Source organism: Corythoichthys intestinalis, chromosome 21 (genome assembly GCF_030265065.1).
Source record: "Corythoichthys intestinalis isolate RoL2023-P3 chromosome 21, ASM3026506v1, whole genome shotgun sequence".
NCBI classification, from domain to species: Eukaryota; Metazoa; Chordata; class Actinopteri; order Syngnathiformes; family Syngnathidae; genus Corythoichthys; species Corythoichthys intestinalis.
Window position 1 is genome coordinate 7,943,913 of NC_080415.1, and position 19,051 is coordinate 7,962,963.

The 19,051-nt window shown below is 37.9% G+C and overlaps 1 protein-coding gene across 2 annotated transcripts in view; it reads left to right on the forward strand.

The window, feature by feature from the left end:
* Nucleotides 1-19,051, forward strand: part of get4 (guided entry of tail-anchored proteins factor 4) — a 45,914-nt gene that overhangs the window by 19,129 nt on the left and 7,734 nt on the right. For both annotated transcript variants that reach the window (XR_009061703.1, XM_057825347.1), the window contains exons 7-8: nt 2,879-2,954; nt 5,154-5,226. Coding sequence is in view for 1 of the 2 variants with exons in the window: in XM_057825347.1 (XP_057681330.1) it covers nt 2,879-2,954; nt 5,154-5,226 (149 nt within the window). In the remaining variant the exon portion in view is untranslated. The remainder of the gene's footprint in view (nt 1-2,878; nt 2,955-5,153; nt 5,227-19,051) is intronic.

The window sequence follows — 19,051 nt, forward strand, 5'->3', positions numbered from 1 at the left end:
CTTGTGCAAAAATGCTTCAAAAAGTCTCTGCACCCATATTCCAAACCCAACAGGAAATCGGGTATTTTGGATTGAATGTTGAAAAACATGCCATTTTTGTCGAAAACCAGGGTGCACGTTTGAGACCATTGCGCTGAGGCAGTTAGTTGGATCCTCCTCAAAATTGGTGAGACACTTCATGAGACATATGAAAGTTATCAAAACAGTGACTTTTCATTGTTTTCATTATTTGGGGATTAAGGTTAGGGTTTAGGGTTAGGGCTTCTTCAGGGCAAATGAAAATGGCCAATTTGAAGTTCTGAACATGCTTAAAAACTCAACAAAATTTGCACATATCAAAATGCTGAGTTTTCATTCACGGGCCTGACCTGTGCGGGTGCCAAAGTTGGGCGTTTTTTAGTTCTTAGGGTTTCGGGTTTAGGGTTTCTTCATATCAAATGAAAATGGCCAATTTAATTATTATTATTATTAGTTGGTTGTTATTACTTTTTCATGGCTTACCATATTAAGAAAAACACCGAAAAGAAATTGGAGGAATCGGTAACGAAGCATTGAATGGTCCATTTGGATTCAAAAAACTTAAATCCAAATAGATATGTTTACATGTGGTAACAGAAAATACACCGGAAATATTTATTTGAAAAGCAAAATAAACATATTTAACAGACATTTAGCATACACATATAATGTATTATTTTCTTGCTTTTTTGACATTACATCGAAGAGTAAGCCAAATGTATTTAGCATCCCCCAAAAAAATCACCGAAAAGAAATTGGAGAAATCGATACGTTCCCCAAGGGCCCGTTGAGTCCTGCTTGCAGGGCTAGTTAGCGATTGTTTCTACAAAATGGATGAGCGACAAGACCTTTGTCAGGGAGTGTATATTAGGGTTGGGAATCTCTGGCATGAAGCCGATTCGATATGTATCTAGATACACAAGTTACGATTCGATTCAAACACGATACATTTTTAAGGCCGACCGATTCAATACGATTCGATACAGTTTAAGAACGATACGGTTCGATACAGAGTGAAAACGATACGATAGTAAACATTTGTTGTTTGTGTTCGTACAGTATTTTAAACATATAAAAAAGACCACATTTCTAATAGCAAAATTAAACAACAAAATTTCATACCGATGTTGTTTTATGAAAGAAATAAATAAATAAATAAATAAGGCTTACTATATGACCGTCATTTTGTTGGATGGGATTGATAATAAAATAAAACTCCAGTGACAGACAACAATAAAGTGCAGTAATTCAATTACTGTATTTCCTGGTGTTTCGAACACAAGAGGTAAGTAATTTAAGTGCAAACTTTCAACGTAAACATTTTACAAACAAAAAATATTAATTATATGCTCCAGAAAAAAAGAATTAAACCTGCAATGTTATAATAAATAAAAAATTATGCTTTACCACTGGTATAATTGGGGGAATAAAAACATGGCATTTTAGACAGACAACAATAATCATTACTTTAACCTTATACACAGCAGAGTCTTTCACTTATGCCTGTGCTTCCACATTTTTTTATTCCTCATCACTGTCCATATCTTTTTTGAAGGGCAGATCTTTTCTTGAGGAAGATCAACTAATCCACATGTTAATGTTTAAGTAGACTGCGTTTCGTGGGAAAAAAATCTCCAGAGGGTCGTGCTGCCCTTTCCACCATTGTAGTAGGTTATTTTTCACGGTTAGAAACTCACGATCTCTGTACCGCTCCACACTTCACACTAGCTCTGTCTCTGTCCCATGCGAACAGATCTGGCTGCCTTCCTCACTTCAAAGTCCGACTTTTGTTTTTCCTGGGTGCGTTGAAAATCAATCGCTGCACGTCGCTGGCGGCGGTGCTCAAACTGTCCATTGTTTTAGCATGTTGCTTCGTTGCCACTACTAGTTTCGTTTTTGTTTTGGGCTGTGAAGAAAACGCTACGCAGCGTGCGTTACAGTGGTTTTGTTAGCTCTCGCGTTGTTATGACACGCCCGTGACGATCGGGTAATGACGGCGACTAGTAGCGGTTCTGCCGAAATGCAGGGAAAGTTGTGCGTGCGGTCTCAATATAAGTGCGCTGTGTGGTGAAAAACACAAGCACAGCATGTGAAGTAAAAGCTAAATTATCATCCCATTAAGCAATGCGTTGAACTAGGCATTAGAAGCCGATTCTTGTGCTCGCGATAGCCGAATTCTATCTCTACTATCGGTTCATTGAATATTTAATGGTTAATTACTGTCGAATGGTAACTTTACTATCGATACAGCTGTATCTCTCACCTGTAAAACCGGATATCCGGTCGTATCGGTTTATCGTTCTCAAGCTTACTTTATATGTGCAAACATATATGTGCATTTTGCTATTTTTTTTTTTTTTTTGCCTTCATTTGACCATTTAAATGTTGGACAGTCCCTCCAAACAGGAATAAAGACTCTAATTTCAGATTTTTTTTTTTTAAACGGGTTAATTGTTTTTCCCAACTATTAATTTTTTCTGAATATATTATTTGATTCTTTGTGATTTGTCAACTGAAATCCTTTCAAATTAAAAAAAAACAAAAAAACTTTTTGGGACAAATATTGCTATGCAATTGAAATGTGATAAATCAAGATGAATTAATTCCAAATTTATAAATTTAGTTATATGAAAATAATAAAACAAGAATACAATAATGATTAAGATTTTGTTTTAAATTGCAAATGTTTTTTTCTTAATGACCAAAAATTGTCATGAAAGGTCTTAAGTGGCCCTTTTGAATAGTTGTCCACTGATGTAGTGACAGCTATCCATGAAAGGGTTTAAAAAATAAAAAATAAAAAAACTTCCTAAAATATTGGACTCAAAAAGTCTACATCTCATAATTTCCCTCTTTTCAGGGGTAAATTAACAGTTTTCACAGTGTTATGTGAGCAATATCAACCTTCACTGAAGAGGGACCCCATGTATAACGAGGTGAGTGTTACCACACCCGTCCGTCCCATGTGTTTTAATGCTGCCTTCACATGCTCTGGGGAAGATGATTATTACCACTTGCTAATTGGTTATGATGGGCATGTCCTGTTCATGTACTTCTGTTTCCTTTGCAGCAAAACAGAGCAGGGGTATTTTTTTTTTTTAATTATTATAGGGTGCCAATGTGTGTCCCCAGTATAAATCAAGCTGTATTTTCTGTAAAGTTGGACATACATTACATTGCCCTCCATAATTATTGGCACCCCTGGTTAAGATGTGTTTTTTAGCTTCTAATAATTTTTTTTTAATTCAAATAATATGGGACCTTAATGGGAAAAAAAAGAGAAAAATCCAACCTTCAATACAAGTGCATTTATTCAGTGGGGAAAAATAAATGCCAACAAAACAAGGTCTGGGGACTGAGATGGCCATGGGAGGAGCTTGATTTTGTGTCGATCTGTGTCACTCAATCTTGGTCTCATCTGACCAAAGCACATGGTCCCAGGCTTCAACTGGGACCGTGTGCTTTGGTTAGATGAGACCAAGATTGAGCTTTTTGGAACCAAACACTCTAAGTGGGTCTGGCGTGCCACGAAAGATGCGCATGCTGAAAAGCACCTCATACCCACTGTGAAGTATGGAGGTGGGTCAGTGATGCTGTGGGGCTTTCGCTTCCAAAAGGCCCTGGGAACCTTGTTAGGGTGCATGGCATCATTAAATCAAAATCTTTTGCCCTACCCGAAAGCTGAAGATAGGTCGTCACTGGGTCTTTCAGCAAGACAATGACCCTAAACATATGGCCAAATCTACACAGAAATGGTTCACCAGACACAAAATCAAGCTCCTCCCACAGCCATCTCAGTCCCCAGACCTTGTTTTGTTGGCAAAAGGGGCTTGTACAAAGTATTAACACCAGGGGTGCTAATAATTGTGACACACATTATTTGATGTCAAGTAATTGTTTCTTTATGTGGGATTTTCCCCCCAATGAATACATGCACTTGTATTGAAGGTTGGATTTTTCTCTTTTTTTTCATTAAGGTCCCATATTATTTGAATATAAAAAAAAAATAGAAGCTGAAAAACACCTTAACCAGGGGTGCCAATAATTATGGAGGGCACTGTATGAATTACCATCTATTATAAAATTCAAGGGTACAGGCTCCTGAAAAAAATTCTGAAATTGAATTTATTTCTGGTAAAAAGTTGTTATGGAATTTATATATTATAATGTCCCCATTTTGTCTCATTCAAATTCAGTCTATAAAATAATTCGGAAAACATCCTAAATAATACGATTTTATCTTTAATCATGAGTTGTTTTTAAATTAAAATAAATTATTTAATTATTATATCATTTCATATTAAGTGTCATTGTCCACTCTGTTGTGTTAACGTGTTATAATAATGTGTCCACCCTGTTCAAGCTATATATATAAAATAAATTAATTGAATTTAATCATTTGAAACTATTCAAAGTCATGTTAACTATTATGCTAGCAAAACTAGGCTGAGGGCTAATTATAGAATAAAATGTCCCCTGTGTTAGTGTCCACTCTGTTATATCCAAATGGCACCCTATAAAAAAATTTTGGTTTTTTGCAATGGCAAAACTGTTTTGGACCTTTAGAAGAAAAGAATGCATCAAAATGCACATGGTAAACAAACACTTGGTTGGAAGATGTGAATTTACAATATGTTAATATGTAGGCATCAAAACAACAGGTAAATTACCAATAAATCTTCTTTAAAAACCTATAGTTTCTTCCAATGCACAACTGCTTTTTCGCTGTCGGAAACCTGAGTATCATAGTAAATTCCCAGTTCTCCATTATTTGAGGGGGCGTTCACATGCAATTTTCCACTCGGCAAGTGGTATTTATTATAAACAGTGTTGTCAGTAACGCGTTACTAAGTAATCTGATTACTTTCTTTCAGTAACGAGCAATCTAACGCGTTCATTTTTCCAGGCCGGTAATCTGATTAAAGTTAGTTTCTTCGGTGCCTGTAACTTTAAAGTAACTTAGTTACTTTGATAATAAAGTAATCAGTAAAGTAACTAGATTACTTTTTTGAGGTGTAATCAGTAATCAGTAATTAAATTACTTTTTTAAGTAATCCGTGACAACACTGATTATAAAAATGACACCACATGGAAGCAACAGCGCAAATGTTCGCATACATCTCTTTTCTCCGCAGTACCTCGACAGAATAGGACAGCTTTTCTTCGGCGTTCCCCCCAAACAATCCCCGTCGTACGGCGGCCTACTAGGTGAGTAAGCCGAGACGTCTCCCGCCATCTTCCAGGGTTGCCAGATGGGAAAGACAGTTTTTCCAGTCCAATCACACTGTAAAACCCCTCCCAGTTCAATAAAAAACAGCCCAAATGACAACCACCATTCAAAATAAGATGTTAGAATACGACTCAATCTTTATTTTGATATTATAACCATAAAAAAAAGTCAACAGTGGGCTGTTTGGCCAATAACCATAATAATAAACAGAAAGAAAAGTTCATTTCAACCTTCTGCTGTGAATTGGAATGAGTTTATCACTAGGAGACATCCAGTCCATTTCAACTGGTAGGGTGACAGCGAATGAATCCCTCCCATTTCAAAATGTTCAGAATTTTCTGAAATTTCAGATATATTTCCACTTATGAAGACATAATCTAAAGAAAATCGGGAACTCGCATTGTATTATTTTTTAAAATTTATTTGTACTTTACTGAGGTTCGCAAGTAATTGTACCCCTGAGAATCAGCTATATTTCTATTCTATATTCTATTCTTGACAGACACTCGAAGGCTAAGGACGCATTTATTAAAAAAACAAAAAACAAAAACAAAACTTGTAATCACTACGAAATCTGAATGTCAAATATTGATATTCGATATTTTCTGCGTCCTATATGGTATTCTGGGGACGGGTTTCAATAAGCTTTGGATTCTCCCGTCAGCCCTTTTCTTTTCGGGTTGAATTAATTGTTAACACATATAAATGCCGTATGTTTGGATTTGTCATGCCTGAAGGGAAAATAAATAAATATATAAATATACGTATGACACTCAAAAAATTGTCAGTCTACCTTAAAAAAGTCCTTTACCCAATGAGCAACCACCCACCCACCACATGTTTGATCTCATAATTGTCACCTGTGCAACCCACAGTTTTAGTCATAATCCAACTGCTACCTGAAAGACCTTTTCTCGTAGGCACTGTCTGTTTGCATTACTCTAACACACTTAATTAATCAGGGAATAGTATCGTTTCTCGTATTTACTGTTTGATTGTTTGTATTACTCTAACACACCTAATTTAAAATTAAAAGCACAATACCATAGTTTAAGGAAAACAATCAGAATATAGGGCATAAAAGATACATGACGCCTTCTTATCACGAAAGCCCAACATTTGCGTCATGAGCAAGATTGATGCACCGACTCTCTCAATCAGTTCTCCCGGACAGTCCAGAACAAACGGCGGGACGCTCTGTCCTAACACAAGGCGCACCGGAGAACGCCCGATATCCAACTGATAACACGACTGACAAGATTCCAAGAGCGCCTTTGATTTTGAGGTGGCAAAATCCACAATCCGCATTGCCCGGACAACAGTAACTCCCGAATCCTCCTGTCCAATCCACTAACGGACAATCCCAAACACACCCTTCGTCCTGCTCACGGCCCGCCCCGCGAGAGCCTTCAAAAGACTGAATGTTTAACTTAGCGTTGTCATTTTTTCTCGGGAACCTTTTGTTGACTTCTGATATGGTGACCTTGGAACGAGTTTGCCTCCTCGCCTGAGTCTGTGTCTGTTTCGCCTTTCTGTTTGATCCCCGAATATATTGTCAACTTGTTCTTGGTGAGCCTTCTTTAAACCTTTCAAAATGTAGTCAGTACAAAGTAGAGGTGTGCATCGGCACTGCCCTCACGATTCGATTCAATTACGATTCGGAGGGCCACGATTCGATTCAATTCGATTCGATTCGATGCAGAGGGTCACGATTCGATTCGGTTCGATTCGGCAAGGCATCGCGATGCATTAAAGCCTGGGATGCATTAAAATTCTAAAGCAGAGCATATTTTTCTTGAATCATGAGGCAACACAAGCGGTCAGACATTAAACAACTTTTTATTGACTCTTGTGTCACTCCTGGTTGAAGTCAAAATGAAAATAGTATACTTTCAGATATATATTTAAAAAAAAAAAAAAAAAAAAAAACAGATCACAGCATTTAATTAGTGCTTTGAATGAGACCAGAGCTTTCTCTTTTTTTGTTTACACACAGTAGCAGCCTTTCACACAGTGCAACATCTGAACTCCTGTGCAAAATCAGTAATAAGAGTCACTGTATTTTAGTCACAACGACCCATCAATAAAAATATTCAAGTAAATATTAAAGAAAACGACAAAGAAAATACTGTAGTGCAGCAGCATCTTTATCGCAAAATGTCAATCATTTAGGGTCGGGTCGGGTCAGGCCGGACTTCTCTCTCGCTAACTTTTTAAAATAAATATATATTTGCAGACTAAAACGATGTATGGAACTAAGGAATACTTGTTATAAAATAAATAAATTGAAAAAAAAAAAAAAACAGAAGGCGCTTTGGTAATCCCAACCATGAGCCACAGCTGAGCCAGTGCATTGGTTGCGCACATGAACGCCTTGGCCCCGCCCTCCTTTTAATCTTCCCCTCGCGCTCTAGTGCTCTCCGCGAGTCTGCAACTCTGCATCCTGGTATTTCCTTTTCGGATTTCGATATAGAGCACCAAGAGGCGAAAAGCAAACTAAAGACGGGTGGATTGAAAAGGCAAGAATCCACGAGTGGTGTGTGGAAAGGATTTAAATTGATAGTGGAAGATGCATACAGAAAAATGTGTCAGCCTGGCCGAATGCAACAAATGTGGCGCACGCTTTGCTCTCATACGAGAGCAGAAAGACTGGCACCTTCACGCTGAGCAGGCATTTTAAAAACAGTACTGGCCTAAAAGATGATATTAGTCACACATCGTTATTATCATTTGTTTCGAGGGCTGCGCCTCTTCGTGCTAAGCAGGACATCGTGGAGTTCGTGCATGGTGTTCCTTAAAATGTTATTATTTATTTTGTTTCAGTGCTCCTTAAGGCAGCTTGTTCTTTTGTGTGTTCTGATGCGAGTCATTAAAATAAAGAATGTTATTTAAAAAATTTTTAGTTTATTTTTGCATATGCAGCTGTTCCTCTCCTTGTCAGAGAGGCGCGTCCATGCATGTGAGCACAATATCCGAAACAGAAATATATTTAACATACATTTGCAGCGTTATTTCATTGTGTACGCTCATTTATAATGATAATAAAAATATGTAGACTTTTTAAACATTAAGAAAACTTACGTTTTTTTCTGCCAACTCGAATAAATTAAAATAAATGTCTGTTGCTGCATTATGCCAAGTAAATGAGCATAAACTATCCACCTGATAGAACAGACACACAAATATAAACGATATAAATGTTTATTGAATATGCATCTTAGTCTTGTTTATCTGGGAGAATTTGTGACAAAAGACAGGTTTTAATTCATCATTATGCACCTAGGCATCGTCACAATTGTGATCACACAAAACGCAACCACGCATTGCATCCCCACATTTGCTCCTCCTGCTGAAACGGGCTCGGGCCTACAAATGAAATGTACATTTTCGGGGGGTTTCCGGGCTCGAGCCTACAAATAAAACGTAAAATTTCGGGCTCTCGGCCTTTAATACACGCGGGCCGGGTCGAGTCGGGCTGGATTTTTTTAGGCCCGAACTAAGTTTTAATCGAGAGAGCAGAGAGATAGGACATAACATAACAATGGCTGAAGCGGAGAAGGAGGGAGCGAGAAAGATTACTGATGCACCTAACACATTGAAAGCAGACGTCTGGAGACATTTTGGCTTCTATGAGGTTGGTGGGAAACTTGACCAGAGTTAGGTGGTGTGTAAAAAATGAAACATGAGAATAATAATAAAAATGGGGAAACCAAATCCGTTGCATCACCGGAATTGCGCAGGGAAGATTTTTGAACGTACTTATATATTTTAAAATGCACTGAATCGATTCGGCTTGTTGCCCGCATTGAATCGAATCGTCCATGCCCCGCATCGGGATGCATCGCCGCATCGATTATTGTTGACACCCTTAGTACAAAGGGTTAAGACTAAGGTGAACGCACGGAGTTTGTCCTTCTGGCCAGATCCCCGCGATCTTGCCGGCCTGGATCGTTGGATCTGCGCCAGCGCGTGTCCGGCGGTCCGGCTGGCTCGATTCATACCATGGGCAAGACCAGAGAGCTTTCGAAAGACACCAGAGAAAAAATTGTTGAGAACCACAATGCTGGAAAAGGCTATGGGACAATTGGAAAGCATCTTGGGGAGAATAAATCAACAATTGCCGCAATTGTTAAAAAATGGAAAAGGCTACACATGACTGATAATCTTCCTCGGAGTGGGGCTCCATGTAAAATCTCTTCTCATGGGGCATCCTCATGATGAGAAAAGTGAGGGCTCAGCCTAGAACTACACGGCAGGACCTGGTCAGTGACTTGAAGAGGCTACTGTCAGTAGAACACAACGGTGCAATGGTTGAAAATCATGCATTGCTTCGAAGGTGCCCCTGTTGAAACCAGTACATGTGAAGGCCTGTTTGAAGTTTGCCAGGGACCATCCAAATGATGCAGAGGAGTCATGGGAGAAAGTCATGTGGTCACATGATATCAAAATGGAACTTTTTGGTCTTAATTCCACTCATAGTGTTTGGAGGAAGAAGATTGATGAGTACCATCCCATCCCATTCTGTAAAGGATGGGGGGGGGGGGGTATAGCATCATGCTTTTGGGCTGCTTTTCGGCAAAGGACGCAAGACGACTGTTCTGTATAAAGCAGAGGATGAACGGTGAAATGTATCGTCAGGTTTTAAGCCACAACCTCCTTCCCTCAGTCAGAGACTTGAAGATGAGTCGTACCTGGATCTTCCAACATAACAATGATCCAAAGCACACAGCCAAGCTGACCAAAGGGTGGCTAAGTAAAAAGCATGTCAAGGTTCTGGAGTGGCCTAGCCAGACTCCGGACCTCAATCCAATAGAAAATCTTTGGATGGAACTGAAACTTCGTGTTTCATAACGACAGCCCCGAAATCTGACAGATCTAGAGAAGATTTGTGTAGTAGAGAAATGGGCCAAAATCCCTGTTTCCATAAGTGAACACCTGGTGAAGAAATACAGAAAGCGTCTGACCTCTGTAATTGCAAACAAAGGCGTCTAAATATTAGCACTGATTTTCTCAAGGGTACAAATACCTATGAACCTCAGTAGATGACAAATAAATTATTAAAAAATCATACATCATGTCTCTATAAATGGAAATGCATCTATTATTGAAATTTCAAACCTCTACCTTTTTTCTAAGTGGGTGAACCTGCAAAATCACAAGGGAGCAAATACTTCTGCTCCTTACAGTAGTTGTAGAAGCATAAAATACATTACTTCATCATTCATTCATTCATTTTCAACACTGCTAATCCTTGTCATGCACGTGGAGCTATCATATCAAACAAAAACTGTCACGTGATTGATGTTATTTGAATAGAAGTGGGAGGGGCCCGCTGCAGCTATCAATTATTTTAGTGGTCGATTAATCGATGAACTAGTTAGTTTGAATTATCAAATAATTGGATAAACACAAAAAATTAAAATACCTGAGCTGAGCCTCAAATGGTATAAAAATAAGGTTCTGTGTACAACAAAAAAACAATTGGCTAACTTACATAGCAAAAGTCCGCTAGCTTAAATGCTATAAAATACGTTTTTTGTGTATTTTTTTACAATACTCTTAACAAATGGTTGAGACACATATTTCCACAAAAAAGGGCTAAATATTCCTTTAAACTAAATTAAGAATGCATTAAAAAAACATTAGCTCAAACAAAAACCTAGCTTATGTTGGTTTTAACAGGGAGCAGCTGGATTTGGCCATGTAAAATAAGGCAGACTAGAGGGCAGTGTATCCACCCAAATCAATTGTTCTAAATGCAAACACTTTCAAAAACAAACCATTACAACACCACTTTAATTAAACGAATACTCGAAGCAGCATAATTTATTTCGAATCTTTTTTTTTTTTTTTTTTTAAATCAAATACTCGAGTTAATTGTTTAATCGTTTCAGCACTAGGTTACACCCGAAGGATGAAGATAGCTTGTTTTCTGTTTATTAGTTGTTTCGTACAATATCCCAGAATGTTTTGATTACCAATGTATCGTTGTATTGTCGTATTATAGCTCAGTGGGCTTTAAAAGGGTTGCCAAAAACAATATTTGTAAAATATCCTACACTAAAAAAAAAAAAAAATACTGGTGGATTTACTTGATAAAATCATTGTAACAATTTGCACTTACTTCTAGAGGCTTGCAAAATTTCTGATTCTTAGATTATTCGTGATTCGGCCGCGGAAGATTCAAGAACGGTTCATCCAAATTCTGATTATTTTATTATACCAGTTAAGCGGAACTAAATGCCGCTAGATTAAAAAAAAAAAAAAAAAAAAGAACAACAATACCTGACTGCGGCCTACAGCTGCTACAAACAACGGCCAGTTGCTAGTTGCTACAAACATACGGCCACATTCGGCTATGGTAGATATCACATATACGTAGAACTAGATGTGAAATGACAGACGACGGCGGCGTTAGAACATGTATAGGGAACTAGATGCGAAACGACAGACTTGCTGGCGTTAGTAAACAGCCACCATCTTGAAGCAGTAGACTTCTCTCGAAGGTTCTGTTGTAGCGAACCTAATTAACTATTTATCTAAAATACTACTAAATCGGCAAAATCTTGACTCTGAAACAGTTTTAAAACTTCTACATGTCGAAAGTAAACAGAAGGGAAATTATGGAATAACGGGAGCAACTTTAACGGTTGAGTCACAACTAGAGATGCACGATAATATCGGTCACCGATAATTATCGGCCGATAATGGCAATTATGACGTCACACAGATAATCCAGATAAAACAAAATTCAACCGATAATGCAATCCGATAATTATATACTTGATTTAGCCTCCAAATGTGCGCAATCAACAGTTTTGTCCAATTCTGCTAGTTTTAAGGAGGTGTTTTTGCAGTGTAGTAATGTGATATGTTAGGAATGGCTTACTTTTAAAGGGATTTTTGTGCAACTCGGGTGTTTACTCTCTAAGTAATTGTTGCCAAAAGCGTACCATTACACAATGTCATTGCCATTGTTTAGATGTTGGAATTTACTACTTGTTCACATTTGATGTGGGAAAAAACATAGCACCAAATAACATTTTTGCACAGTAACATTTGATCTTTGTATACTTTAAAATTTTACATAAATATTTGAATAGAATTATCGGCGTGACATTATCGGTTATCGGGTGGAAGGGGCAGGAAATTATCGGTTATCGATATCGGTTGAAAAATGTATTATCGTGCATCACTAGTCACAACATCAAATTTATATTGAATGTAGTTTAAAGCTGCTGATACAGAATGGGAACTTTAGTATTTTATTTACTGTTTTTAACTGTTAACTTGATACTGAAATATTAGTTTGGTGTGCCTGAGAGGATTTTTGAACAATTTTGGAACTAATGGGGGAGTGAGGGGGGTGCATCAATAATCCATTTATAATCGAATCGTTAGGTGCCCAAAGATTTCCCACCTCTACGGACTTCTTTTAAGTAAATTTTACTGCTTGTGAACTGAACTTAATATTGCAATCAGTAAAATGTACTTACCGTAATTTTCGGACTATAAGCTGCTACTTTTTTCCTTCATTTTGATACCTGTGGCTTATAGTCCAGTGTGGCTTATTTGTTGATTTTTTTAGGTAACACTTTATTTGACAGCGGCGTCATAAGACTGTCATAAGAGCATCAAAATTATGACATGACACTGTCATGGACATTACTGAATGCTTATGTCATTAAGTGTCATTTGGCAAATTATGTCACTAACTCAATTTTTGTCCATCTTGGATCTTTTGCATCCATTCAAAAGTGAGATCATTTGCCAGAGTACACTTAATGACATCTGTTATAAGCATTCATGAATGCTCAGGACAGAGACATCTCATAATTTTGATTGTGTAATGACAGTCTTATGGCACCACTGTCAAATAAAGTGTTAGAAAATACCATAACTAGCAATTGATGAAACAATTGGAATAGTAACTGAAGAAATATTTAGCACAGAACATGATTTTTGATTGTTATTTACATCAGTAGCACTGCAATGCATGCAAAGAGGCATGTTGGATGACAACAGTCAACAGCAGGTGGCAGCAGAGGTTGACTGTCTCCCCCAAGGGAGCAGTAATGGCCAAATGAAGCTTCTTGAAGCAATAAAGCTTTGCAGTAATTGGTTCAAAGTTTAACGATGGTTCATTTGGTCTTATGACAGTCATCGTATGATGCCGCTGTCAAATAAGGTTGTACCGGTTAATATCTTTTGGTGTAAATATCCCATGATACAGTGAGGACAGCTGCGGCTTATAGTCCAGTGTGGCTTATCTATGAGCAAATGCAGTTTTTGTGCCAAATTTGGTGGGCTGCGGCTTATAGTCAGGTGCGCCTTATATTGCGAAAATTAGGGTAATAAAAGTGCAAATTGTTACAATGGATTTATCAAGTAAATCCGCCAGTTACTTTTTTCAGTGTTGAATGATTTCCTGACATGATAATTGTTGTATCGCCATATCGTGAGATCATTGTTATTGTCAGCCTTGTATTCCAAGATGGTTCCCGCCCAATCTGGCAACACCAGTTTAGGGCTGGGCGATATTGCATAAGTACGTATTACGGTAAATTGAGCAGATTTACCGCGATAACGATAAATGACGATAAATTCGCCCAGGCGGACTGTTATATAATTTGAAAATCTGAATCAATGCATGAAATACAAATTAACAGTTTCTTGATTTATTGACCAGCTTTCAATTGAACATATTGAACAACTGTACATACAGTCTAAACATTAAGTATATAAAAATTTATTGTAAACAATAACAATTCAAGTATGAACATTTATAATGGCTTGTATGACTTGAACAATGTACATTATAAAAATCAATACGACGACTGTACAAGTCATTGTAACTAAGCCTGTCGCAATATGCAATAACTCCATTTATCGCACGGTAAATAAAAATGAACGAGGCAATTTTTCCAACTGCGTGCGCGCATGCGGCTGACATGCTTTTAAAAGTTCGGCTTCCTTGTTACCAACTACACAAAATACATTTTCGTTCTGGGCCCGGCAAAAAATAGCGCCGGAGCCAATTTGTTCCCATTGTATCCTATTGTTCAACGTATACCGGCCACGTCGGTGCTCCGGATTGACTGCGGACAATTTTCGCCGTGCCGGAGCCCGCTGCATGGTTTAGGCTATTTTTTAGTTTAGTGCAGTTCAGGTTTAGTGCAGGTGGGGAGAAAAAAAAAGAAAAGGTGACGCTTACCATTGAAATGAAGATGTAAATGATAGCAAAATATAAGCATGGTGTGTGCATCCATGAACTGGGTCGACAATAGGGCCGTAGAATGTCGATCTCGGCCGGCGGTCCTCCTCCGTTCGGCAGTCTTTATAAGTTAAGGTGACCGTTCTTATTGTGGTAACATCGCCAAAGGTTTCTAATCAGTTTCTAATCTAATCAGGTTTCTAATCATTTATTCCATCAACTCGCCGAGTGTCCACTGCTGTTGACGCCAGGATCGAAACAGAAAGTAAAATAGCGCTCTCCTGCTCACCGTCAGCCCCGCTGTGCGTTCAGGTACAGCAAAAAAAGTCCGCCACATTAGAACCCGATTCGTTACATTATTACAGGTACTGTACTGTATTATTATTATTATTACTATTATTATATTATTGTTATTCTGATTTTTATTCATAATTTATTTGTTTTGCTCTTTGTAATTGCTATTTGCAATAGTAGCAGCAGTATTTATTAAGGATGTAGTGTGGGTTTTTGGGCTGTGGAACGAATTAATGGAATTATAATGTATGCTTATGGGAAAATCCTGCTCGACATACGACCATTTCGACTTACAAACAAGCTCCTGGAACGAATTAACTTCGTATGTAGAGGTACCACTGTATTACACATGGAACGCCATCGCAGAAGCTATGAGGGAAAAAGTTTTCATTTGCCTAGATGCTTAAATTATTAAGTGGAATATTATTTTTTTCTTAAAAAACACATTTTATTTATTCTGTGTTTCTGTGCAGTATCAATATTGTTGTCTTTTACTAAAAAGAGGTATGGTCTATTGTTTTTAGTTGTGATTTCTTAAAAAGTATTTTTGAATTTAAGAGTAAACATTTATTGCGTTTAAATGGGTGGACGTGATCTATTAATATATACTTTATTCTCGCAATGTTATTGTAATTTCTTTTTTTTAAATTGGGGGGTGCAATAATATCGCATATCACAATAATTTATGTAATAAATTATCGCACACTAGAATTTGTTATCACGACAAGCCTAATTGTAACACAAATGACTTACAGCTTGAACAGTAAACTTAAAGCAGACAACGTATTTTTAATGGCTGCCGTGACATAATTACTTAACACAAGTGTTTACTTCAAGGTTTCTGTTTTTTTTTCCCCCAGAGAATTTTTAATACATGCATGCACACATGGACCAACCCCCCCCCCAGCACCCACCCACACACACACACACACATTAAAGCTCTTATGCCAATGAAACATTTAAGATTTTATCATGGCAGTAATGGCACAGATTAAAGCAAGCGCATACAGAAAAATAGCTATGGCCATTAAACGGTCATATTATAGGTTTCACTGTTGGATCGTACTTTATGCTGAATGCTGTACCATCATAAAAGCTATTATAGAAATCACACACACATCGAGATACAAAATAACGCGACATACTAATTGCTAGATGCAGTCTATGCCCAATCCACTCATTAAGTTTGGCCGTTTGGACAAGGTTAGAGCCGCTATACGACTCCATCACGTTCATTTGTAACGTTAGCCGCTAGCGTCAACCTACTGGGCTTCTGTTTGTTTGACTTCCTGATAACCACGTGACTTCATACGTAAGCACACTGACTGCTTTCTTAAAGGGGAATGAACACAGCCGAACAACACCAGGGATTCCCGTACATACAACAGATTGTGGCGCACCGCCACACCAAAATAAAAGCCGCCACGCCTTGCAAGTGAGATGCATTTTATTTATTTAATTTTTTAAGGCCGTTTCAAACTAGCAGCAGCCGAGTGTGAAGAGTTCAGCGGAAACCTATTCATTGTGTATTGTAATGTTCGTAACTATGCGGGGCCACCTTAAGAGACAATCGGACTGGGGAGCTGTGACGCAAAGGGAATGAGTAGGAAGAATGGGAGAACGAGCGAGATAGCGGTCGCATGTCGTGGCAGCCCGCTGTTATTTTGTAATTGTTTTTCTTTATTATTGTTACTACAATAAAGTGGGTAAGCCAATACAGACTTCTCTCCTTCTTCCCCATATCCGGGGCATTACAATAGTTTGGATCGGACTTTTCGGCGAAAGTGAGCAGTGGACGGCCGTCTTGGACGGAAAGCAAAGTTTGACTGAATTTGCGCTCAGAGGCGGGGCCCAAAATAAAGCCTTGCTCTATTTTCAGAGCGCCGGTCACAGTAAAAGATTTATAAGTTCAAGCAGAGTAAATTGATACATATTCACGGTACAAGAAAGTCGTTTCCATGTCCATCGATTGGTAAGAAAAAGCTGTTTGTATGAATGACGTGTGGGCACTCCCGTTAGGGGGGGACATTTCACGCGGAGTGGCTATTTTTCGGCACAACATCGGCGCGCCAACTTCGACAACGAGGGGCAGGTGTACTTTATCTGTGCTGTTTCGGCTGACGGATATACGCAATTACAGTTGATAAAACTTTGATAAATGTGCCCCCCCCCCCAAGTTTCGCGAGCTCTGGGACACTCGAAAAATGACTCTCATACCGCTCCTTGCTATGTTAATGGTACCTCGATGTGCGTTTGCGTGGAAATTTAGTTCACAAACAACGAAAAAAAAACTACTCACCGAATCTAGTAAAACTCTTTACACGGCAATTAGAATCGCCCCCACCCCTTGAAATGGGTCCGTTGACAGAAGGACTGTTATTGTAGTGGTAATGTAGTACTTATCAGGGCCAAATAAAAGGAAAAAGAAGGACTACGACGGTGGTCTGCAACCTGTGGCTCTAGGGCCGCGTGCGGCTCTTTAGCGCTGCTCTGGAGCTTTATTTTTATTTATTTATTTTTTTTTGGGGGGGGGGGGGATGGAAAGAGAGGGAAACATACTTTTTGTTTTAATAGGATTTCTAGGACTACAAACATGACACAAACATTATTTCAATTCATTAAAATTGTAATGAAGTTAAACTTGAGGTGGCATCGTACAACAGAGTAGTCACATGGTGCGTCATTCTCTATAGGATCCATTGCAGGGAAAATAAACATTTAATCATGAAGGCTAATTATGTATTTCTAGCCAACTTAGTCATTTCGGTAGCAGGCTAATATAGCTAGATTCGATAAATACAGCTAGTGTTGCTATCATTATAAGGCTTATACAAGGCTTTTAATTTTTTGCAGCTCCATACATACTGTATCAGTTTTCCATTTTTTATTTTTTGGTCAAATATGGCTCTTTCAACATTTTTGGGTCGCCGACCTTTGAGTCACTACGAGATGTAAGTCATACTATTGCTACGAGAAAAAAAGTCGTATTATTACGTAGGGTAACGTAGCTGTAATCAGCTACAAATTTTACGTACATGTACCGTAGCTGAGAGCTACGACATTAGCCTAGATAATGAAATATTTCAAATATATCTTTGCTATGGTTCTTATTAGGGGGAAAAAATAATGAAAAAAAAATTCGCCGTGGCATGACATGGTGAGGCTGTCCGACTCCGAAGCAGCCCACCACCACAGCTTCAAAAAATTCAAGGGGAAACACTGAACACCGATTCAAAGTGGGATGAAAAGACTATATTTTTGTGTTTTATTAACCCTTTAAGGTCTGGGCCTATTTTGTCTGATGTTGCATGCCTTTGAAGTTGCCTTTATATTTCAAAGAAAGAATTGTTTACGATGGCCTGGTTTGGTCCCTTTTTTTGTGACACCTTGAACTTCATGTCCAAACTGTTGTTTCCTTCACTAATTAATTATAAATCATCATTTTGGATCCAAAAAGACCAAGAATTCCAAAATCGTTTTGTCAAAATTTTTAATATTGATGTCCAATTGACAACCAAACATGCGTAACGAACCGTTTTGAAACTTTGTAATATTTATTCAGCATGTTAGGATGAACATTCAAACAAAATTTTTTTAGAATAAATAGTCTTATATTTGACAATTCAACATAAACAACAGGTATAGCCATAGGCGTTTTTTGCCTTTATACATGCTCTAGTCAAAACAGGTTATATACAGCAGACCAAACAGTGAAGAACAGTGAAAAAATATATACCATCTAACACAAAAAGTGTTTAGAGGCCATCTCTTTATGAGTTTAGGTATTGCGGCCCATCACCTGATGAAAACTATGTACACACAATCAAGCTTCTTGAACACACATTTATATACACAAACTGAGAAGACTGATTGTGGGGGGAAAAAAATATAACATTGGGAAAAAAAGTATTTTCAAAAATATTTACAATAAACAAGTTAAATTTTTTTCAGGCATGCCACTCCGAAAAGCAGTTTCGTCCTGGAATTAGACACAGGGCTACATCACACAGACCACACTTCCATGGGGTGTCCATCCTCTTTCTTTCCACCCTTCCATTTTCATTTCACTTTACTTTCATTGTCACTATAAATGTACATGAAAAAAGTTTGTATTTATGAAAATAATAAAGTGTAAAATAAAAATATATACAGCAATAAATAATAATGGAAATCTATATGTATGACAATCGAAAGAATACCATAGCTGAAGATGTGCTACATCCCTAATCTTTATATAGTAAGAAGAACACCACAAATTATAAATTCCTGCCTGGGATACACACACTGCACGTACG